At 38.2% G+C, this 25,771-nt stretch overlaps 1 protein-coding gene and 1 long non-coding RNA gene across 6 annotated transcripts in view; both read left to right on the top strand.

The window, feature by feature from the left end:
* Nucleotides 1-25,771, top strand: part of LOC148726182 (uncharacterized) — a 60,371-nt gene that overhangs the window by 30,824 nt on the left and 3,776 nt on the right. For 3 of the 5 annotated variants that reach the window (XM_088729111.1, XM_088729113.1, XM_088729112.1), the window contains 4 exons: nucleotides 7,151-7,382; nucleotides 8,928-9,014; nucleotides 12,035-12,121; nucleotides 25,581-25,667. In XM_088729111.1, coding sequence (XP_088585237.1) covers nucleotides 7,328-7,382; nucleotides 8,928-9,014; nucleotides 12,035-12,121; nucleotides 25,581-25,667 — 316 coding nt within the window. In that variant the 5' untranslated portion in view covers nucleotides 7,151-7,327. Of the gene's footprint in view, nucleotides 1-7,150; nucleotides 7,383-8,927; nucleotides 9,015-10,882; nucleotides 11,673-12,034; nucleotides 12,122-14,343; nucleotides 19,435-25,580; nucleotides 25,668-25,771 lie in introns of those variants that run through there. The other 2 variants (XM_088729114.1, XR_015990172.1) reach the window with 2 other exon arrangements.
* LOC111342963 (uncharacterized) lies at nucleotides 896-2,761 on the top strand. The gene is made up of 3 exons (XR_002696004.2): nucleotides 896-1,442; nucleotides 1,513-1,602; nucleotides 1,955-2,761. It is a non-coding gene; the product is annotated as an uncharacterized LOC111342963 (long non-coding RNA).

A 25,771-nucleotide genomic window follows, 5' to 3' on the forward strand; every position in this document is an offset into this window, starting at 1 on the left:
AACATCTTCCTCCCTAAACTGCAAAAATGCAATGTAGAGATGCAATATTATTTTCGAAATTTCATGTTTAAGCAAGTTGTAGCGTGTTATACGACTGCCTTTTAGACAATCAAACTTAGTGGAGAATATGAAAACCTCTTACCTCAGAGTTTGTAATTCTGATACCTTACAAAAAGCAGTGAGCAAACCAAGTTAGACAAAATAGAACAGACTTTCATATCTATCAAATTTTTGGTTCATCCGAAAGCGTGGTCCAAAGTCTGAGTGATACACGCAAGAAATTTCTACGCGTGGACCACTCGCGAGTGTTACTCGTTTCCTGAAATATGCTTCCACAAACAAAAGGCTGCCGCCTTGGCATGCCTGCACGCAAAATATTTTCCTCCCACTTTGACAAATGTGATTCATACCATCGACTCCCTAGACTAAGACCTCAATAAAATTATCTCCCAAATAGTTTATTTCCCTTGAAATGGTTTTAAAACGAGCTGTTTGCTCCGCTATGATTATCTCGTATTTTCTCCTCACATGCACCTGTCACAGAATGATGATCGATCACCTGTCAACGGTGCAATGGGTTGAATCGCTGGCGCCATGTTTATCGTGGGAAAACCATCATAATGTGAATGAATTTTTTGTTGTCGCGGGCCAAAGGTGCTTAGTAATCGCTTTCAGTTTCCTGTTTTTGTATTACGTGTGGGTCCAAGAATGTGCTTAGCCCGTGGTTTCGATTTTAACAATGCAAATGCATTGTAAGCAGATTTGAAATTGCTTACATAGCCATGATCTTATCGCAAATAATGTGCCTATGCAGCAGATCTGTTGTCACCGACCATCCAAGATGAAAACCTTACCTTATATGGGCATTTTCCACCGCCCAAACAAATCGTTAGTTTCGATGAAATGAGCATCCAAAGCCTTCAAATCAACGTTTTACGCAAGAATCTCACTCGAAATTTACTCATTTCTTTGTTTTGCATCTTTGCGTGTAGAAATTCTATTCCAAGCCATTAATCTGCATAAGGGTTAACTACCGCTTTCAAACCTCGCTTGTTGATTGGTTGATCAAAAAGTAAACACAGCTACCTTCTCTGAGCCGTGTATTATTGAAACTTTCAAACGTCACTGCAAATGACGAGCTGTCAGAATTGCAGGATGGTGATTGGCTGGGGCAGAACTTAGCTGGAGGGCGCAGAGTAAAGGGACTCTCCCGACAGCTGTTTGTGGTATATTGAAATATTCAGGTCATTGTGTCTAACACGTTGCGTGGAAATTTCAACATTTGCCTCTCTAAAAGTTGCAAACCAGGTTTAATTTCGGTAAGAACGATATGGAGCTCGAAACCGAAGCTAAAAGTCTGGAGAAACGTCTCAAAAAGGATGCTTTGGCATTGGCTTGTACGCTCACACCACCGACTCCCTTTGTCACTCCAGAACCACCAGGTTCGTTTTCGTTTATATCCAACGACATATATGCCTGGTGGGTTCTTAAAACTTTCTTCTTTCCCTTCAGATGAAGGAGAGGAGAGTTTAGAAGAAAAAGTTAGAAGAAGACGGCACGAAGGAGAATTTTACCAAAGGAGTGACGACGAAGAGACATCAGGTAACCAACATTATAACAATCGCATCTTGTTTGCCATTCCTCATTGTCTTTCATTTTGATTAATTGTCTTGAAATTCCGCTGTAATCAATATCTGAATTTCGACTCTCGTTTAATTAGATGTCTTCACTTTGCTCTTTCTAAGTGATGAAATGTCGAAATGGAACACGACTGTCTGCGTTGTTGAACTAAATATTTATATTTACAATATCAACAGAATGCAACAGTTCTGCTCTTCTTAACTGGCCGCTTGATCTGTTTTTCCGAGCTTGTCGACCCATTCGGCACCAGACAGCGTGGTATATCAACTTAGTGTTTCGTGTTATCAAAACTTCTTAACTTCTTTATTTTCAGGATAAACTCGAAAATGAATAGAAGATTTGTCTGGATCAGATAACCTCGACTGTGGACAAAGCATGGTTCTTGACCAACTCTGCACATCCTCAGGGAGGCTTTGGGACTATGTTCGAACGAGTGAAGGCTTGGACTGTCAAGATTGAAACTTTTAAAAAGACATAATTGCTAAGTAATTGATTCAAGGTGTCAGCAAAGAAATTGAAACATTTTGATTTATTCAAATACCACCATTATGAATTTGATTTCTGCTGCTTGGCTCAGTGACCATATTCACCCAGAATATTTCATTTTCGTACGTTAAATGTGTTATTGTAGAGAAAGGCTTACCCAGGTATGTATGGAAATTAGCGTCCCTCGTTTAATATCACCTTTCATCTCGTCAATTATGTCCTTCAGCAAACATGCTATATCAGTTCACTTTTATCTACTTAGAGTTGTGCTTTAACCTCTCGTGACCCAACTGATACAAACATGAGCATTTAATTTCCTTTAATTGTATTATACATCCCGGCTGCATTAAGATTATGTGCAGGTTTGGTAATTTTCTAGTCTGTTATTTTAACATTATCTTTTGAATAAAAATTGCTATTACTTTTCAATATTTTTTCATCGTCTGAAACTGTTCACACCCTCGTTAATATTATTAATTACTTTCGAGCCTCATAGTTTGGAAAATCTGCCCTTTTTTTTACTTTCCAACGCCAAAAACTTGACGTTGTGATACGAAAACGTAAAATGCGTTTATTGTAATGTGTAAATTTTCGATAAGACTTCACGGAAATAAATAATTGAACTTTGTCTTTTGACAGTTGTGTTGTGTTCTTTTTAATTTCCTGGGGCTGTTTTCGGTGATCTTTAGTTACTACATGTGTTCGTCTTCTGACTTTAGGAGCTGGAGTTAATCTACTTTTATTTAAATAATTGCCTAGTTACGGCAGTGACGATATTGTTGTTTCATGCGCCACACTAAAAATGATTGAAAAGCAGAGCATTCGATCTGTACTTTCGAAAACATATTTTGAAATGTTTCACAGTTGACAAAACTTGAAGAAGAGGTTATCGAGGTGGGCGGTAAATCTCATCCACAATCTGTTCGCCAAGAAACCTTCCTCACTGGAACGTTCCTAACTGTTATGTTATGATATGGAATTGAAATATTTCTTCAACGAAATAGAAATAATTTTGGACTCTGGGACTTTCCCTTTCGTAGTTGTGGTCTACTGGTAACAACATAATCGGAAACAACTCTTTATTGTCAAAACGTAATGGAAGAGCGAAGAAGAGTGAGGGTTGCCATCGATTTGACTTCCAAGTTTCCCATAAAATCGCGTTTTCGCCAGGCGTCTATTTTATTCCGCGAAGAGTCTGGAACGAATTTAGCCAATTGGAAGAATTCTCAGCGGAATTACTTTGCTTAATTTTCTCATTTTGGTTACCATGTGAGGCAATTTCATCTCTGATTGGCGTGCAAAGGCAAAAATTCTTTTGCTGAACGATGATTAGTTGTGAAAGATAGCCTTGAATGTTTTAAATTGTGAAAGTGATATAGTTGTCTTCCGAGAAAACCTCCCGATTCTTGGAACTGTCACGCAACGATCGAAACATTTGAAGAGACATCTATAATATGGTGCTCGGTGAGACAGTTCATTTTCTATACTTTGATATACAAATGTTTTTTTTATTATTGTTATTGTCACTGTTGTGTTGCAAACTGTAAGTAGAAGATACCAGCCATTAGAAATCTCGCCCTTCCAAGGTTCATTCGTTAGCTGAGTCACAAACAGAACTATGTGAACTTGAAATACGGCATTTGTTTAACCATAAATAGTAAATTAGATACAAATAATATTAGTGTTGTGAACTGCAAAGGGCCAATTGATTCTCACAGATAATTATAAATGACAGTGAGATTCACTCCTCTGAAATGGAACTTATGTGGATTTTTTTGTCAAACTTTTACCATGTTGCAGTGTCTAATGGCATTTAGAAATGGTGAGGGGCTGGGGAGGGGGGGGGGGGGGGGCCAGAAGGAAGGTTGTGAAGATCAGTGCGTGGGGGTGGAGCAATACCTGGAGAGTGTGTCTCCCCATCTTCTAAATAGCACTATAATTTCTTCTAAAATCAAAACTTTTAAGCATTATCAATTACATGTTAAGTCCCAGAAGTGATTTATTTGTAACTTCATGGGATTCTAATATGCCATCCTACAAACAGACTTTGAGGACCTACAAGCTTATCAGCAGGTGGATGGTTTCTTGATAGAGTTCTTATTTATTTTGTCTGATCTACAAGTAAATAATTAAAAAAAAAGAAATAAAAAGAATAGAGGGGGGAAGGGGGGGGGGGGGGGCTTTTTATTAATTCAGCCCAATGTTCACTACCAGGGTAAAACAGGGTATGATGTACTGCATTTATTCAAAAATTTTTCTCATTTTACGATTCTTTAATTTTACCAAATTGATGGCGTCAAAACCCTCAGTAAAGTCTGATAAGTTGTATGATTAAATTGCAGTACTTGAGTAGTAAATTTGTTATACTTACTGACATGAGTATTATTTGAATTTTTGTTTTTAAGGGGGAGGAGTGGGGGGGGCTTGTCAGAGGGGGGCTTAATAGGAGATTTATGGTAAGGGTGAGTATGGCAGTGAAAATTATTAGGGTTCAGCTGTGAGTAATGCACTGTAGTGTAATTACTCGGCTGAATATAGAAATGCATATGCCCTGATAATATCACAAATCAAGTTTTTTTGTGAATTTCACAGTCATGCAAAAATCAAATTGAATTACTATCAAAGAACTTGGGAAGTCTACTTGATATAATGAATGAAAAATTCTTGAAATAATGCTCAGTAAGGATGCTTGTTATAATTTATTATATTAGGGAATGAAAAAGTAAACCTCACCAGTGCTTGGTCCTGGGCCACCTAAATATAAAACTGCTGTTACTTATATACTCGTAAGTCTCCTGAATACAAAGGGATTCTTCTCGTCTTATCTCCTTCACAGTTTTCTAAATTACCCATTACTGTGTCAATCATTTTGAAGCTTCAACACTCCCCCCCCCCCACCCCCAACCCCCTGCCCTGGGGCAACCCCCTAGGCATTTTAACATTTGAAGACTGGTTTGCTTAAATTCCCAGCTCCTAGGGCAAAAATTGTGTTCAAATATCCACCCACTTTTTTTGTACAAGGCAAATTCAGCGATTGTGACTTTCTACATATATACCAATCTTTACAACCTGGACCTTGTACACTTCTTTCTGAGCCTTTCACTAGCAAAAGTAAACTCTTTACTTTTAAACACCTCCATATAGATATATGGGTTATTAACCAAATGTGAGTTCAAGATGGCTGGATATTGGCCAAGTTCTTTTTTTGCATTTTTATGGATGGAAATGAAGTTGAGGCCCATAAAAATGCAAAAAAGAATGAGGCCAATATCCAGCCATCTCGACTGAACGGGCTTGGTTAGTAAAGGATTTATTACATTGTAATAGGATTTTGGTTTACCAAATAAGAATTAGGAGTGACTTGTTTACTTCAAGAGCCTGGAAAGAAAGCCAACTGTGCTCATAGCACAACAAACGCACGAGAGTTGCTTCTGTTTTCTTTTGACTATCTTGTCGCTTCTTCTGTTTCTATTGCTGAAATCATCCAAGAATTACGAATGTAGTTCTAATTCTATTTTTTTTTCACGTGTGGTATTATTGCCGGCAATCCTGAGCTGGCAAGATGGGCCCATCTTGCCCGCTCGGGTAGCCAATCAGAACAAAAGATCCACTTCATCTTTCCCATGAGCGCTGTGAGCGATGTAATAATAAGTATTATTATATGGCTGTGTTTCACAAGGACTGGGAACTATCAAATTCATGAATTTGATTGGCTGAAATCAATATTGAAAGCAGTCTAGATTTTCCCATCTAGACCGGCATCTAGAGCGGTGTAGAAAACAAAAAGATACAAAGAATATAAAAAATTGGCATATAAGACACAGCCATATAATAAACATCTTATTAACCGAGCTAGGTCGGTCTGTATGGGAGAATCTTGACCTCGGTCGCTGGTACAGGCCTCACTGTGTTCGGTCTGTACTGGCACTCAGTCAAGATTCTCCTATACAGACCTTCCGCTTGGTTATTAAGAACTAAATATAACACTTATAACCCACTGCAAAGACTTAACACTGCCAGCTCAAAATTCCCCACCCTGGCCAGGCAAGGTTCAAATACCCATGGGGTGGCCCATGAGGAGGAGAGTGTTGAAGCTTTGCATTGAACGGAGAGAAAATCCGGAGTGAAAATCATGACATTAAATTTTCTCTGTGGATGAGCCGGTAGGGTGTTATGAGTTGGTTGGGATGTCAATGGACTCTATAATTTTTTTTTGCTTAAGTTGTTGTTTTTTTTTAGTTATTATACATCAGAAATGTATTTTTAGTTAGCTGTATTGCAGATAGAGGTTTTATCTGCTTAAGTGAGGGATAAAAAAGGTTGATGATAAAAACTTACACAATCATGGAATTTTGGTCGTAGGACTGATTGTGACAGAGATGTTTACCTCTTAAATAGTTTCCTTGTATTGCTATTTTTCTTTAGGTTAATCTCTTCCTTATTTCACTCAAAGTCAGCAGCATAGAGCTTTCAAAATATCACCTCCTCCAAAAAATTAAGTAGCCAGGCAAGAAAGCCAGTGAGAGTTGCTGTGGTCTAATGGTTGGTGCATTGGATTTTGGGTCAAGGGGCCTGGGTTCTAGACCTGGCAGTGTCCTTGTGTTGTGTTCTCAGGCAAGACTCTTTACTCTTGCAGTGCCTCTGTCCACCCAGGAGTAGAAATGGGCACTAGCAAAGTGTCAAGGAAGCCTGATGAAATGCTGGGGGGGGGGTAACTTTGCAATTAACAAGCATCCCATCCAGGGGAGGGTTGGTAGGAATACTCTAAGTCACTTCTTGCTACCATGGAAACTAAGATAAGTTTTGGTTGGATACTGGGCCATTAGACTGGAGCACAGACTTTACCCTGAAAACAAAATGCAATTAACTTTGCAAACTTTAAAAAGGTCTCAATTTCAGGGTACAAGTAATTTCTGAAGGTTTTAAGTAACCTCAAGAAAGTATGGGAAGGTGTTTTTTTACTCCCACTTGACCCAGCCTACATTAAGACATCTCTAATTTTCTTTGTTGCATACTGAAAAAGGGATGTTGGTTTGTGCCAGTAACATAGGAAAAAGAAGATATCTGCATATAAGGGAAAGATACTTTATGAGATTTGAAGTTGAAGTTGTCCTGCAGATGCCTTGGTTTTGAAAAATAATATGGAGCAAGAAACAGATGCAAAGAGTGCAGAAAAACACCTCAAGAGGACTGCTTTGGCATGTGGATGTGCTGTCACACCACCAACTGCTTTTGTGGCTCCATCCCAAAATGTGGTGAGATATTAACTGCTTTAGTTTGTATTTTATATGGGGTGTGGGAGTGGTTTAACCCCTATACAGGGTTTTGCTTCCAATTACCTCTAAAAGTGACCAGCATCTAATTTCTCCTTACAATATTACCCCTGAATCACACATTAAGGTCAGGAGAATAAAGAAAATGATCATCAATTAGAGAACCTTTGAATGTTTAACAAAATTAAATTCTCCTTGTCAGCACTTTAGGAAATGTAGGCAACATGTGCACACTAGGGTTAAACTACAACAACAACAACAACAACAACAACAACAACAAATGTATTTAAGCTTAATAAGAAAATTACAATGCTTGGGCCCGCAAGTAGCTAGGGCTATTCAAGGTTTAAAAAAGGATACATCAATATAAATGTGTGAAAGCTCTGAAATGTTGGCAGCCATATTACGATAAATCTTTGGGAAAAATGTATGCTAATGTTTGTCACATTTTTGTGTACAAATTGAAATTATAATAACCCATACCAAATGTAGTATATAGGCTATTGCTAGGTACAAAGAGACCCTCTTTAGTTGTGGATGGTGGACTAGGGAAGGGAGTTGCATTTCGAAATAGAGCAAGTGATTGATCTAGAACAGAAATTTATAGTGCTATCTCTTCAAACCATCAGAGCCAATCATAATTGGTCATTCTTTTTTCTGCACAGTTTCTATTACTTTGAGATGATCTTGGCTCCTATATACTATAAAGAGAGATGGATATAGGCGAGAAAAGTGCTACAAATTAAAAAAGGTTTTATTAAAATTCATGAGCATTCATGAGTTTGGGGACCTGGATATCCTAAACCTGCTACACCCTTTCCCTCCCCTCCCCTTCTCTTTCCAGTATCTCCTGGATATCCCAAACCTGCTACACCCTTTTCCTCCCCTTCCCTTTTCTTTTCAGTATTTCCCTTCTCCTCCAGTATTTCCTAACCGCCTCCCGGTTAGCTCAATTGGCTAGAGTGCCGGATTGTGTTGTGCAGGAGGTTGAGGGTTTGAGCCCCAGCCAGACCAATACTCATGGTCTTAAAATAACTGAGGACAATTTGCTACCTTTCTATAATCAAGAAATGGATAGATATTCTAGTCTTCTCGGATAAGGACGAATAAACCGTAGGTCCCGTCTCCTGCAAGGTTAGGGGTAGGAGACATTAATTTCCCACGCACGAGATTACTGTGTGGTGGATGTCCTCCCCTGGGTGGGGTGGGTGGGTGTTGGTCCTGAAAAGCCCCTATGGGTAGTGGTCAATTAACCTATGTATGTATGTAACTATGTATGTATGTATGTATGTATGAATGTAGGTAGCTCAACCCTGTGTATTACTTTGTCCTGGGATGAAGTTTTGCTGTTGGCACAAACTGTGTCTATAATTGGACAAACATATCATGGAAATCCTACAGTTTGATAACTTTACTGGAGCTTCTTGAAATTATTATATTCTTTTGCCCAGTCCTAGAATGGTCAATTCCTAAATAAAAGAATTACTTCTTTGATTTTTTGTGTCATGACCTTCCTTTTGTCTTTAGAGAAGCTGCATTTAGAGGAAAAGGTGTGGCAACATAAGTGCAAAGGAACTTTTTACAAATGGAATGATTCAGATGAAGATATGTCAGGTAGAAATTGTAACCATTTTATTTGCTGAAGCTAAGGGTTTTGCTACTGATTTACCCCTTAAAGTGACTAGTATCTAATTTTATCCCATAACATTACCCCCTAATTCCAAGTTGAGGTCTTTGGTTCATCTCTTTCTCTTTCATGCAAAATCAACGTCATTGACCTTTGAAAATGTTAGTACCCCCCCAAAATAAAGTAGCCAGGCAAGAAAGCCTGTGGGAGATGCTGTGGCCTAATGGTCAGCACATGTGATTCTGGGTAAAGGGGTCTGGGTTCTAGACCTGGCCTGGACAATGTGTTGTGTTCGTGGGCACAACACTTTACTCTCACAGTGCCTGTCTCCACCCAGAAGTAGAAATGGACACCAGTGAATTGTCAAGAAAACCTGATTAAATGCTTTGGGGGGGGGGGTAACCTTGCAAGGGACAAGCATCCTATCCAGGGGGGTTAAGAATACTCTTGTAATGCAGTAAATGGTTTGAACCCGGGGGTAACATGTGAAGGTGTAGTCTGATCGTCCGGGTGAGTGTAGTCCTGAGAAGGACTGTTGTCGGTGGCAGTGACTGACGTTTCGACAACCTGTGCGGCAGTCATCATCAGAGTCAAGTGAGTGATTGTTGTCAGTAGAATGTTCTTATTCCAGTTCGTGTGAAATGATCGGTTGGTTTTGCCGTGATGTTATTGGCTGTAAGACTCAAGTGACGTAAGTCGTTCGTGATTGGTCTGTTTCGGTCTGTCGGTAAAGCTAGGTTGTTCTTTTTCGGTCGTTTGTGATGTTTATGTCGTGAATGAGTCGTTTGTATGGGGCGGGTAGTTGTTGACATCTGTTTAGGGGAGTCTGTTCTAAGTTAGTAAACCAGCTTTCCAGAGTCAGTCGTTGAAAATAGTCAGTGCTGTAGGTTAGGCATTGCGCAGAGTCCCAGTCAATGTTGTGGTTGGTAAGTCGATGGTGTTCAGCAATGTGATTGCTGACATCACCTTTCCTCGTCGCCCGTCTGTGTTCAGTCAGTCTTGTTGTGAGGTTTCTGCCAGTCTCACCGATGTAGGAGGCTTGGCAGTCGGAACAATTGATCTTATAAATCGTTCCCTGTCTGTTCCTCGGTTCGTCTTTGTCTTTAACGTTGGTTAGTAACTGACGTAGTGTGGTGATGGGTTTGTGGGCGACGCGGATATTGAAGGGTAGTAAGATGCGCGAGATGTTTTCAGACATACCTTTTATGTACGGTATGGTTGCTGTAGTCGTAGGGGTTGCGGTGTCGTTTGTTTCGGTAGTGGTAGTGGGTCGGTGAGTGTTTCGTCGGATGAAGTCGTTGTTGTAGTTGTTCTTCGTAAAAACACGGTGAAGGTATTTGTTCTCGTCGGATAAGCTGTCTGTCGAGTCACATACTAGTTGTGCGCGTCGTGTTAGAGTTCTGATAGTATTCTGACTGCCAAGCCTCCTACATCGGTGAGACTGGCAGAAACCTCACAACAAGACTGACTGAACACAGACGGGCGACGAGGAAAGGTGATGTCAGCAATCACATTGCTGAACACCATCGACTTACCAACCACAACATTGACTGGGACTCTGCGCAATGCCTAACCTACAGCACTGACTATTTTCAACGACTGACTCTGGAAAGCTGGTTTACTAACTTAGAACAGACTCCCCTAAACAGATGTCAACAACTACCCGCCCCATACGAACGACTCATTCACGACATAAACATCACAAACGACCGAAAAAGAACAACCTAGCTTTACCGACAGACCGAAACAGACCAATCACGAACGACTTACGTCACTTGAGTCTTACAGCCAATAACATCACGGCAAAACCAACCGATCATTTCACACGAACTGGAATAAGAACATTCTACTGACAACAATCACTCACTTGACTCTGATGATGACTTCCGCACAGGTTGTCGAAACGTCAGTCACTGCCACCGACAACAGTCCTTCTCAGGACTACACTCACCCGGACGATCAGACTACACCTTCACAATACTCTTGTAAGTCACTTCATGCTACATGGAAACCAAGATATGCTCTGGTTGGGTGCAAGGCCATTAGGCTTGGGCAAAGACTTTACCATGAAAACAACATGCAATCAACTTAACATACTTTTAAAGGTCTCAATTCAGGGTACAAGTAATTCGTGAAGGCTTTTGGTAACCTGAAGAAAGAATGAGAAGGTGTTTTTTACTCCCACTTGGCCCAACCTACATTAAGACATCTCTAATTTTCTTTGTTGTACTGTGAAAAAAAGGATGTTGGTTTGTGCCAGCAACATAGGAAAAAGATGTCTGCTTATAGGGGAAAGATACTTTATGAGATTTGAGTTAAGTTGAAGTTGTCCTGCAGATTCCTTGGTTTTGAAAAAATACCATGTATCAAGAAACAGATGGAAAGAGCCTAGAAAAAAATGCCTCAAGAGGACTGCTTTGGCATGTGAATGTACCCACTAACTGCTTTTTTGGCTCCATTCTAAAGTGTAGTGAAATATTAACTGCTCTTGTAGTTTATATGGGAGGGGTCTAACCCCCATATACAGGGTTTTGCTTCCAGTTACCCTAATAGTGACTAGCATCTAATTTCTCCTCACAATATCACCCCTGAATCACACATTAAGGTCAGGAGAGAAGAGGAAGTGATCACCAACTAAAGAAATTGTATGTATGGTTGTATGTATGTATGTATGTATGAATGAATGAATGAATGAATGAATGAATGAATGAATGAATGAATGAATGAATGAATGAATGAATGAATGAATGAATGAATGAATGAATGAATGAATGAATGAATGAATGAATGAATGAATGAATGAATGTATCCTGGGATAAAATTTTGCTGTTGACACAAACTGTGTCTGTAATTGGACAAACATATCATGGAAATCCTATAGTTTGATAACTTTACTGGAGCTTCTTGAAATTATTATATTCTTTTGCCCAGTCCTAGAATGGTCAATTCCTAAATAAAAGAATTACTTCTTTGATTTTTTGTGTCATGACCTTCCTTTTGTCTTTAGAGAAGCTGCATTTAGAGGAAAAGGTGTGGCAACATAAGTGCAAAGGAACTTTTTACAAATGGAATGATTCAGATGAAGATATGTCAGGTAGAAATTGTAACCATTTTATTTGCTGAAGCTAAGGGTTTTGCTTCTGTTTTACCCCTTAAAGTGACTAGCATCTAATTTTATCCCATAACATTACCCCCTAATTCCAAATTAAGGTCTTTGGTTCATCTCTTTCTCTTTCATGCAAAATCAATGTCATTGACCTTTGAAAATGTTAGTACCCCCCCAAAATAAAGTAGCCAGGCAAGAAAGCCTGTGGGAGATGCTGTGGCCTAATGGTCAGCACATGTGATTCTGGGTAAAGGGGTCTGGGTTCTAGACCTGGCCTGGACAATGTGTTGTGTTCGTGGACACAACACTTTACTCTCACAGTGCCTGTCTCCACCCAGAAGTAGAAATGGACACCAGTGAATTGTCAAGAAAGCCTGATTAAATGGTTTGGGGGGGGGGGGTAACCTTGCAAGGGACAAGCTTCCTATCCAGGGGGGATAAGAATACTCTAGTAAGTCATTTCATGCTACATGGAAACCAAGATATGCTCTGGTTGGGAGCAGGGCCATTAGGCTTGAGCAAAGACTTTACCATGAAAACAACATGCAATCAACTTAACATACTTTTAAAGGTCTCAATTCAGGGTACAAGTAATTCGTGAAGGCTTTTGGTAACCTTAAGAAAGAATGAGAGGGTGTTTTTTACTCCCACTTGGCCCAACCTACATTAAGACATCTCTAATTTTCTTTGTTGTACTGTGAAAAAAAGGATGTTGGTTTGTGCCAGCAACACAGGAAAAAGATGTCTGCTTATAGGGGAAAGATACTTTATGAGATTTGAATTAAGTTGAAGTTGTCCTGCAGATTCCTTGGTTTTGAAAAAATACCATGTATCAAGAAACAGATGGAAAGAGCCTAGAAAAAAATGCCTCAAGAGGACTGCTTTGGCATGTGAATGTACCCACTAACTGCTTTTTTGGCTCCATTCTAAAGTGTAGTGAAATATTAACTGCTCTTGTAGTTTATATGGGAGGGGTATAACCCCCATATACAGGGTTTTGCTTCCAGTTACCCTAATAGTGACTAGCATCTAATTTCTCCTCACAATATCACCCCTGAATCACACATTAAGGTCAGGAGAGAAGAGGAAGTGATCACCAACTAAAGAAATTTGGAGTGTTTGACAAATTCTCCTTGTCAGCACCTTGGGAAATGTAGAAAGCATATACAAATTAGGGTTAAACTGTAAAGGGGTAAAAGTGCATACATCAGTATAAATGTGTGAAAGCTCTGAAATGTTGACAGTTATATTATGCTAGATCATTGGGTCATTTTGCATACAAATTGATATAATTAACAATTATTTCACGAGCGCGCGTTGGATATGAGATGATAGATAGCCAACGAGGCGCGTAGCGCCGAGTTGGCTATAATCATCCCATATCCAACAAGCCGAGTGGAATAATTGTTTTATTAAAAACGCTCCCAAGAAATTATTATTTTGTAAGAAGAAACCGGATTTTTTAGCTCCCTTTTGATTTTAAGCTGACACATACGCTTACCATATTTGTAGATTATGGTATATTGGCTCATATACCATAATGGCTAAGCCAATAAAAAGTCTTGAATTGCATTATCCAATGATCCAGTTTTAAGTAATACCCCATACCGAATGTGGTATGTAGGCTATTGCTAGTTGCAAAAAGACTCCTCCTTATAGCTGTGGACAGGACTGGACCAGGAAAGGGGGGAGGAGGAGGGTGCATGTCAAGATATTTACAGGACTGTAAACTGCCGATTTGGGTCGTGATTCTTAAAGTTTTGATGTTCAATATGAGGTCAAATGATATTTTTCTCAAAATAACTTGGTGAACAGCTTCATACAAAAGTTAATTTGGATTGAGTGAATGGCCTAGAACAGAAATGTTAATGGTGCCATCAGATCGAAACCCTGAGACCTATCATAATTGGTCATTTTTACTGCCATGTATGGCCTACTGATTTCAACAGTTTGTTTGATTTGAAATCTTCCCCCTCTATTTGAACATGAAGGTAGCATGAATATCATATTAACCTTGTTTCTGTGGTTAGTATTGTAAGTTATGGACCTCATCATGCACAGGCCCTAAATCCCAATGGAATAAATTTAATCCATAATTTATAGTATTGATTACATATTGATTAGTATTGATATTGATTATGTGGTCATCAATATCAGAGTTTCAACTTCCATTTAATTATGTCTTCACTTTGCTTTTTCTTTCCCTTCAGTTGAACTGAGTAGAGTTTAGAAGAAAAAGTTAGAGAAAGACGGCACAAAGTATTCTTGAGTGGAATGAGTACCTTGATTAACAAAAGGAAACCTTAAAGTAATTGTTGCCTATTAAAGAAAATACTTCAGGAGTATGAATGAAACAAAAAGTTTCTTAACTGTACAGTAAAAGTATGTGAGATTGATTTAACCAAAACAAAGGTCTTGTTCTTGCTGATGAGCAAAACATGATCAGTTTTCCTTTATATACACAGATTTTGATGCCTGTGTTTCATTCACCTTTTTCTCTAAAACCCTTGATCCCTCAGTAGCCAAAACTGGCATCAAGCAAGTGAACAACACAAACTTTGCTTTTTTGATAGTTAAACTGACAGATGTGCCATTGCCATGGCAGCATGAACAAATATAAATTGGCTTTTAAAATCGATTTTGTTTATTTGTAGAAAATCTAGTCATTAGATTTTCTTTATAATTTGCATGCAATGAGCTTGTAATGATACTCATAAGTTGACACCATTTTGCTAATAATTTAATTGGTAGATCTTTAATTATACCTTGTTGAGGGTTCACTGAAATATCTAGAATTTCCCTCATTAAAGTTCAATTTTTTTTCAATACTCCCATTACTTATTTCCTAAAGTATTTCCATGCCAAAATTCATGAGATTCTAATGAGTGGTTTTCATGAAATAGGCGTATTTCCAAGAAAGCAATTTTCCATTCAATCAGAAATTTTTTGACTTACTACGCATGCGCTGCATTTAACTGGGCTCTTTCACTAACAACGAAAAAGCTGAGAATTACTGCGTTCTTTGCACTTTTACCTTTTCTTACATATCTTTGTAACAAAAGACTAAAACCATCAATACACTGCATCAACTAGAGAGAAAAATAGCGCAGATAGTGCGGGTACAGGTACTTGTTGAGTAAATAAAATGACCGCTCTATTTACGGCATGTTTGTTTTTTACGATCCTTTTTCGTGCGCTGAATGGCGTCAGTAAAAGCACGCGCGAAAACTGTGTTCGGCCACCTTAATCCTTCCTCTCCCATGATCTTGTTAGTAATTCTCCTTATTGTCTGCCATACAATTCTTTTGGTGTTACTTGGGAGAATTTTGAATTGAACACCTAATAATCCCCATCTGATATTTTTCTATATTCTCATCACTTGTCTGCTTGATATTGTATTGACATTGTAAGGAGAAATTCTATCTTGGTCACTCATGGGAGTTAAAGGGTTAATATTGACTGTTATATTTTTAGATTTCTGTCCTTGGTTTTTTTTTGTTTTATTTTTTCTTTTTCAAATCAAACAAATTTTTCCACTATGGAACTATGTCTAGTATTGAACATATTTTCTTGACCTTTGTGAAAAATAGAAAAAGAAGCAATGAATAAAAATTTTTTTGAGGAAATTTATTACCCCTGCAGCAATATTTCACACTGCATAACTCAGAAATTTAAAATAAAAGTTCTTTTAGTCGGTATGTAAAAAGTTGTCTTCGACATTGTAATTAGTTATCAGACATTCTTTATTAATAGCAATGTTCAGACCATTATTATATTTTTCTAGAGGTGTCAGCCCAAAAACTTAGTGGAACCCACCAATTATGAGGAAATCAAAGTGAAAATAAAGTTGTGGATGTTCAACTTTCAATGGTTTTTTAATGATGATATCTTGTATATACTTTTTGTACAGGTGTAGGAAATAAACTATATGGGATGGAATGCGCACCAGACGGTTATATCAGCACTGCATCAGATAAAGGCCCGGCCTATGTACCATGGTGCCTTTTCTTTCATAATAGATTTGATAGAAATTGCAATTCAAGTTCATGCCTAGATTATGAGCTCTCCTTAAGTCTGTATGTGAACTCTCATCAAGACTCTGTATTTGTTATTCCCTAAACCTGACCATGAATAGTTTTGAAGAATACAAGTTGAAATAAAGTATCAAAAAGGTTAAGAATTTGTGTAAGATTCAATCGAGCTGAATCGAAAATTCGACCTAAAAAAAAAAAAAAATGCTCTATTTTGCTTATGATAGAAAATCGCAGAAGAAAGACCATGCAACGTTAATTGAATCTCCCCTAAAGGGGCTTTTCAGCCTCAATGTAGTAAGGTTGATAACGGACGTCGGCACTTTATCAGGCGCCTTCGGCAGCCGCTTCGGTCCATGTAGCGATCTCACCTTCCCACCCATCCTACCCAGGGGAGGACATCCACCACACAGTAATCCCGTGCGTGGGAAATCAACGTCTCCTGCCCCAAACCCTGCAGGAGACGGGACCTACGGCTTTACGTCTTATCCGAGAAGACGTAGCAATGTGAGTGAAGCGACTTGCTTAAGGCCACAACGTAGTGCCCCTGCAAGGACTTGAACCCGGGCCGTCCGACCATTGCTAAGAAAAACATCTATTATGATTAAGGCCAAGGAAACATTGAGAGTCAAATGGTAATCACACCCATAAGTGACTTTTTGCACTCTTGCATTAACCCAAGCTGGTAATACACCTTGGCAAACACAATGGCTGGTTATATACTAGCATATAATAATGTTGAATATAATTTGTACAATAGCTGTAGGATGCCAGAAGATTTCTCAACTTAGTCGTTCTGTGCATAGTTAATCGAGGGGACGGTATCTTGACGGGTCCTCCTCTCAAAATAGCCGGAACATTGATGACAATAATACACGTTACTTTAAACTCCTCTTTGTCGGCTATTATTCTAAAATAGCGTACCTTAAACTCCGACAACTCACTAAGCGCTTTTGCAAATCGGACCTTAATATCAAACTAGTTTTCACTTCTTTTAAAATTGAAAACATGTTCAGTGTTAAAGATCGTACTCCTGATGCTCGAAAATCCATGGTAGTTTACCAATTTTCTTGTGCGGGTTGTAATTCCCGTTATATTGGCGAAAATAGTCGCCACTTCTCTACTAGGATAAAGGAGCACACGGAAAGCGACAAAAACTCGCATATTTTTAAGCATTTCAACACATCTCCTTCTTGTAAGAACAAATACTCCCTTTCTTGCTTTAGCATGCTGGATTCTGCTAACAATGAATGGCCTAGAACAGAAATGTTAATGGTGCCATCAGATCAAAACCCTGAGACCTATCATAATTGGTCATTTTTACTGACATGTATGGCCTACTGATTTCAACAGTTTGTTTGATTTGAAATCTTCCCCCTCTATTTGAGCATGAAGGTATCATGTTAACCTTGTTTCTGTGGTTAGTATTGTAAGTTATGGGACCTCATCATGCACAGGCCCTAAATCCCAATGGAATAAATTTAATCCATAATTTATAGTATTGATTACATATTGATTAGTATTGATATCGATTATGTGGTCATCAATATCAGAGTTTCAACTTCGATTTAATTATGTCTTTACTTTGCTTTTCTTTCCCTTCAGTTGAACTGAGGAGAGTTTAGAAGAAAAAGTTAGAGAAAGACCGCACAAAGTATTCTTGAGTGGAATGAGTACCTTGATTAACAAAAGGAAACCTTAAAGTAATTGTTGCCTATTAAAGAAAACTCTTCAGTAGTATGAATGAAACAAAAAGTTTCTTAACTGTACGGTAAAGGTATGCGAGATTGATTTAACTGAAACAAAGGTCTTGTTCTTGCTGATGAACAAAACATGATCAGTTTTCCTTTAAGGTGGCTATACACAGATTTTGATGCCTGTGTTTCATTCACCTTTTTCTCTAAAACCCTTGATCCCTCAGTTGCCAAAACTGGCATTAAGCAAGTGAACAACACAAACTTTGCTTTTTTGATAGTTAAACTGACAGATGTGCCATTGCCATGGCAGCATGAACAAATATAAATTGGCTTTTAAAATCGGTTTTGTTTATTTGTAGAAAACCTAGTCATTAGATTTTCTTTATAATTTGCATGCAATGAGCTTGTAATGATACTCACAAGTTGACACCATTTTGCTAATAATTTAATTGGTAGATCTTTAATTATACCTTGTTGAGGGTTCACTGAAATATCTAGAATTTCCCTCATTAAAGTTCAATTTTTTTTCAATACTCCCATTACTTATTTCCTAAAGTATTTCCATGCCAAAATTCATGAAATTCTAATGAGTGGTTTTCATGAAATAGGCGTATTTCCAAGAAAGCAATTTTCCATTCAATCAGAAATTTTTTGACTTACTACGCATGCGCTGCATTTAACTGGGCTCTTTCACTAACAACGAAAAAGCTGAGAATTACTGCGTTCTTTGCACTTTTACCTTTTCTTACATATCTTTGTAACAAAAGACTAAAACCATCAATACACTGCATCAACTAGAGAGAAAAATAGCGCAGATAGTGCGGGTACAGGTACTTGTTGAGTAAATAAAATGACCGCTCTATTTACGGCATGTTTGTTTTTTACGATCCTTTTTCGTGCGCTGAATGGCGTCAGTAAAAGCACGCGCGAAAACTGTGTTCGGCCACCTTAATCCTTCCTCTCCCATGATCTTGTTAGTAATTCTCCTTATTGTCTGCCATACAATTCTTTTGGTGTTACTTGGGAGAATTTTGAATTGAACACCTAATAATCCCCATCTGATATTTTTCTATATTCTCATCACTTGTCTGCTTGATATTGTATTGACATTGTAAGGAGAAATTCTATCTTGGTCACTCATGGGAGTTAAAGGGTTAATATTGACTGTTATATTTTTAGATTTCTGTCCTTGGTTTTTTTTTGTTTTATTTTTTCTTTTTCAAATCAAACAAATTTTTCCACTATGGAACTATGTCTAGTATTGAACATATTTTCTTGACCTTTGTGAAAAATAGAAAAAGAAGCAATGAATAAAAATTTTTTTGAGGAAATTTATTACCCCTGCAGCAATATTTCACACTGCATAACTCAGAAATTTAAAATAAAAGTTCTTTTAGTCGGTATGTAAAAAGTTGTCTTCGACATTGTAATTAGTTATCAGACATTCTTTATTAATAGCAATGTTCAGACCATTATTATATTTTTCTAGAGGTGTCAGCCCAAAAACTTAGTGGAACCCACCAATTATGAGGAAATCAAAGTGAAAATAAAGTTGTGGATGTTCAACTTTCAATGGTTTTTTAATGATGATATCTTGTATATACTTTTTGTACAGGTGTAGGAAATAAACTATATGGGATGGAATGCGCACCAGACGGTTATATCAGCACTGCATCAGATAAAGGCCCGGCCTATGTACCATGGTGCCTTTTCTTTCATAATAGATTTGATAGAAATTGCAATTCAAGTTCATGCCTAGATTATGAGCTCTCCTTAAGTCTGTATGTGAACTCTCATCAAGACTCTGTATTTGTTATTCCCTAAACCTGACCATGAATAGTTTTGAAGAATACAAGTTGAAATAAAGTATCAAAAAGGTTAAGAATTTGTGTAAGATTCAATCGAGCTGAATCGAAAATTCGACCTAAAAAAAAAAAAAAATGCTCTATTTTGCTTATGATAGAAAATCGCAGAAGAAAGACCATGCAACGTTAATTGAATCTCCCCTAAAGGGGCTTTTCAGCCTCAATGTAGTAAGGTTGATAACGGACGTCGGCACTTTATCAGGCGCCTTCGGCAGCCGCTTCGGTCCATGTAGCGATCTCACCTTCCCACCCATCCTACCCAGGGGAGGACATCCACTACACAGTAATCCCATGCGTGGGAAATCAACGTCTCCTGCCCCAAACCCTGCAGGAGACGGGACCTACGGCTTTACGTCTTATCCGAGAAGACGTAGCAATGTGAGTGAAGCGACTTGCTTAAGGCCACAACGTAGTGCCCCTGCAAGGACTTGAACCCAGGCCGTCCGACCATTGCTAAGAAAAACATCTATTATGATTAAGGCCAAGGAAACATTGAGAGTCAAATGGTAATCACACCCATAAGTGACTTTTTGCACTCTTGCATTAACCCAAGCTGGCAATACACCTTGGCAAACACAATGGCTGGTTATATACTAGCATATAATAATGTTGAATATAATTTGTACAATAGCTGTAGGATGCCAGAAGATTTCTCAACTTAGTCGTTCTGTGCATAGTTAATCGAGGGGACGGTACCTTGACGGGTCCTCCTCTCAAAATAGCCGGAACATTGATGACAATAATACACGTTACTTTAAACTCCTCTTTGTCGGCTATTATTCTAAAATAGCGTACCTTAAACTCCGACAACTCACTAAGCGCTTTTGCAAATCGGACCTTAATATCAAACTAGTTTTCACTTCTTTTAAAATTGAAAACATGTTCAGTGTTAAAGATCGTACTCCTGATGCTCGAAAATCCATGGTAGTTTACCAATTTTCTTGTGCGGGTTGTAATTCCCGTTATATTGGCGAAAATAGTCGCCACTTCTCTACTAGGATAAAGGAGCACACGGAAAGCGACAAAAACTCGCATATTTTTAAGCATTTCAACACATCTCCTTCTTGTAAGAACAAATACTCCCTTTCTTGCTTTAGCATGCTGGATTCTGCTAACAACTCAATTGATTTAAAACTCAAAGATGCTTTTATATAAATAAGACCAAACATGAACTTAACAAACAATTATAGCATTATAACACTTTTCTAGCGTTTTAGTTCGCACCTTTGAGGTTTGTTGTCACGTTGTAACTAGTGCCCGCTTTTATATTACATCATACTGTAAATATTTTATTCATCTACTTGTATGGTTTATAATTACTCACGTTCAGTTACTCATTGATTGAAGATGGCATAAGCATGCCGAAACATGTCTCTCAAAAAAGTTGTCTATTTATTACAATATATATTTTGATTTGTTTCTCCTGATTTTTTCTATCGAATTATGGTAATTTTTGTAGAACGCTAAATCAGAATTTAAACAATAAATAGACGAACAAACGAAGAAAACTGTTAGTGCTGAATTGGAAAATAAAACTGCTTTAAAAAGCTGACAAAATACAGGTAAGAATTGCTGTGTTCATCCGAGTAAGTAAGTGATAAAATGTTTCGTGCTAAAAAAGTCTTCTCGTCGTTCGAACACTTTACTTTGATGCTATTTCTGTCCTCGATGCGCATTGGTCAGTTTTAACTCCGATCCCAGACCATCCCACTATAAACAAAGGCGCGGCGACATAGCTAGTCTAAGAACATGTGCAAACTGACAAGAACTGCGATTCATGGAGAAAATATTAGCCCTCATAGCTGTATCTTTAGGCAAAAAAGTTACGGTATATGCTGTGGGAAGGGTGAGTATGCGCAGCCTATTTTATGTGATTGATCTTGATGCTGTTGGGGATATTCTGTGTAAGATATATCCAGTGGCAAGAAGTACCTCTCTGATCGTGGCAGAGGTTAAACCGGTGATTCGTGATGTGTCGTAAAGTTTCGTGAACCCTGATCATACCTGGCATTTTGAGTTTCTTCCTCCTTCGATGTATAATTTTTGCTATTGCTGACTTTAAATTTGAACATGGTTAGATTGAATACGTATCCGATCGATGATTCGAAGGAACTTCATGTAGCTGATCGATGAGGGTGACGTAACATTCAATTTGGTTACAAAATACCACAATTGATAATGCTTGGAGAAATATAACATCGTTAGATTTCATCAGGCTACTATTCTGCCGTTATTCTGCTGTTATACCTAACACGATACTGGTGGATGTCAATAAGCTCAAGAGTTTTAAGAATTTGGTGCTTTCCATACAAGCCTGGCAGCAAAGCTGGTCCGATTTTAGGAGCGAATAATTGTTATTTCTTCTTGTGAGAAATTTCATCCTGTTCACCACGCTACTATGTTTTTGCTCAGTTACATTATTTCTTTGGAATAAGAAATTTGAGTCTGGTTACTGGGATCAACAACAGAGTTCTTTCAACTTTGATCTCAGCAAGAGAGATCATTTGTTCATACAGTGTATTTGGTAATTTCTTGTCTCTTGACAAGAGAAAAAAAAATGTCTTACCTTATTTCCTTACTGAGTGTAAAATCTATTATCTTCTAATTCTGTTTACACACATGATACCTTTGCCATTGCTCAGTCTAGCAATATACAGGATGTGTGTCACTAATAGGGACCTTAAGCAGTCAGGATGGCAACGCCAAGGAAGACTTCAATTAAAAAATGAATTTTTACTCTTAGTTAGAATTTCAAAAATGGCTGCATGAGCTTACTGTCTCATACAGCGCCACAGCTCAACTTCAGCATGACGTATAAAAGTAGTGTTGAGTTCCAAATGGAAATTAAAATAATTTGCCGTTGTGGTTTCAGTTTGCAGATGACGCAAATTTTGGCGATTTCACGTTGTTGTTTTGCATAGGACGGCTAAGAAATGTTCAAAGTTTCAAAATGCACGTGCTGAGCTATTGTTCTGCCAATTAGATCTCTTGTTTTTCCACGTCCTCGTTGCCGTCGCCTTCGTGGCTGCTTAAGGCCCCTATTAATAGCCATATGGTCCAGCTTACCATAGAGTCTTTGTGACTCAGAATACCAGAGTGCAGAATCTTAAATTCTGAGGTCGGATTCCTTAAGCTGACAAGATATTGAGGTTACATAAAAAAACCAGGCTTATGTGTCTCCAATTATTTTGGGCAGAGACCATTATTTTAGAAAGGGGACTCCACTTGGACTTCATGTAAGCATAGACCCCACCCCCCCTGGCTTAAAAATTATGCAAATCTGAGTGGGTTCATTCCATGTTCCCTCGTCACAGAGTTAGCAATGCAAAAAAATCTATTTCTTTTTTTTTTTTTTAATATTTCCATAGTACTATGGATTCCCAAGACTTTATAGACGATTTGCAGAGTTCAACAGAAGAGTAACATCTAACAGACAGACCCTTAGGAGAAGACAAGAAGTAATGAAGTTTGTGTTCAGAGTTCCAAACAGAATTTTAGAATTTTTCAGGTGAGAAAGTGTTTTAATTGCTTACACTCACACACGCCAAATGACACAAATTGTCACAATAATCATGGGAGACGGGACAGCTTTGTTGGTAGGCAGATGTGTTGATCACAATCAGGGCTCGGCACTTGGTGAATGATGGAAGCTATACATGCTGTTCTAAAGAAAATAATCTTCTTGAAGAAAAATCTACCATGAACAATGAAATAAGTAAATCACATTTCATTTCAATGCCTTTTTAAACTAGTCTGTTTACCGATGCACACACGTCAGATGAGTGTATAAGACTAGTCTGCAATCAGGGCTAAATTGCATAGTTTACATTTTTTATTGCACCCTATCAGAAGGCCAACCTTATCTTTGAGCTGCACTGTATACAAATATACCACTCTACCTCTAGAGCCACTGTATCACTTCATTCATGTGGCATGTATTCAAGGTGTTGGCATGAGTTTGAGTATGTTTCGAGTATGTCTTCCTGGGAAACTCTTGAGCATTTGAACTTTTGATGTTTGGGTTATTCAAATTCCTCCCCCCTTGGGGCGAAAATGGTGTCAATTACCCCACCCATGTGCCTGATTTGATCATCGATTTTTTATTGTAAAAGGCACAATTAGTGAGGGTGACTTATCTTTAGACCTTTTCTAATGAGCCATCTGCTTGTAGAAGTGAACTTTTTACCCTTAAATGTCTCCATTTTAAAAGATAAGACATGTTTGTTTAGTTGGAATGACTTTACAGATGGCGTTCAAATTCCCCACCCCACCCATATAAGGTTAAAAAAAAACCACCTTTGGGCAAGGAGGACAGTCAAATGCCTCTGTGTGGTCATGGGGGGATGTTTAAGCTTTGAATAACCTTGATAAATACCCTTAATCAAATTCAAACATGGACAGGCCAAAGGGTGAATGAATGAAACAAAATCAGAGAATAGATTGAAGTTTCTTGCTTTTTTGTAATATTGAACATTGCTAATACAACTTTTTCTAAGAATGGGTGCCTCATGTCAAGAAGTAGACTAGAAATAAACCTATTCAATGTCAGGGAGAAGTGACTTTAAATTCAAATCAAGGAAATATGAAAGTTTGAAGGAAAGAATGGGAAAATAAAAGAGATTTTGAAAGATTATGAATGTGGTGAAAATTCCAAGATTACTTGATTTTTTTGGGAAACGCTGATAATGTTTGGACAGCTTTTCAATGTTAGAAATTTTTTGTGAGTTGGTATTAGCAGCACAGAGCTCATAGTTGACTCTTTTACTTTGAAGATTTCACCAGTTCTCCTTATCATTTCCTCTTCAATTCTTATGATGCTAGTTTAAAGAAGTTGGTATTTGATCAACTAATGCTTCTCTGATTGGTAATTTTTTCTTAACACTTATCTGTAATGTCAGTACTACAACCAAGTCCTTGTTGCAGGTGGATTATCCACAGATAAACAAGAACATGTTTTCATTCTTTTTTCTGCACAGTTTCTATTACTTTGAGATGATCTTGGCTCCTATATACTATAAAGAGAGATGGATATAGGTGAGAAAAGTGCTACAAATTAAAAAGGGTTTGATTAAAATTCATGAGCATTCATGAGTTTGGAGACCTGGATATCCCAAACCTGCTACACCCTTTCCCTCCCCTCCCCTCCCCTTCTCTTTCCAGTATCTCCTGGATGTCCCAAACCTGCTACACCCTTTCCCTCCCCTTCCCTCTTCTTTTCAGTATTTCCCTTCTCCTCCAGTATTTCCTAACGGCCTCCCGGTTAGCTCAATTGGCTAGAGTGCCGGATTGTGTTGTGCAGGAGGTTGAGGGTTTGAGCCCCAGCCAGACCAATACTCATGGTCTTAAAATAACTGAGGAGAATTTGCTACCTTTCTATAATCAAGAAATGGATAGATATTCTAGTCTTCTCGGATAAGGACGAATAAACTGTAGGTCCGTCTCCTGCAAGGTTAGGGGTAGGAGACGTTAATTTCCCACGCACGAGATTACTGTGTGGTGGATGTCCTCCCCTGGGTGGGGTGGGTGGGTGTTGGTCCTGAAAAGCCCCTATGGGTAGTGGTCAATTAACCTATGTATGTATGTAACTATGTATGTATGTATGTATGTATGTATGTATGTATGAATGTAGGTAGCTCAACCCTGTGTATTACTTTGTCCTGGGATAAAGTTTTGCTTTTGGCACAAACTGTGTCTGTAATTGGACAAACATATCATGGAAATCCTACAGTTTGATAACTTTACTGGAGCTTTTTGAAATTATTATATTCTTTTGCCCAGTCCTAGAATGGTCAATTCCTAAATAAAAGAATTACTTCTTTGATTTTTTGTCTCATGGCCTTCCTTTTGTCTTTAGAGAAGCTGCATTTAGAGGAAAAGGTGTGGCAACATAAGTGCAAAGGAACTTTTTACAAATGGAATGATTCAGATGAAGATATGTCAGGTAGAAATTGTAACCATTTTATTTGCTGAAGCTAAGGGTTTTGCTTCTGATTTACCCCTTAAAGTGACTAGCGTCTAATTTTATCCCATAACATCACCCCCTAA

This window comes from Stylophora pistillata, chromosome 7, assembly GCF_964205215.1.
Source record: "Stylophora pistillata chromosome 7, jaStyPist1.2, whole genome shotgun sequence".
Taxonomy (NCBI): domain Eukaryota; kingdom Metazoa; phylum Cnidaria; class Anthozoa; order Scleractinia; family Pocilloporidae; genus Stylophora; species Stylophora pistillata.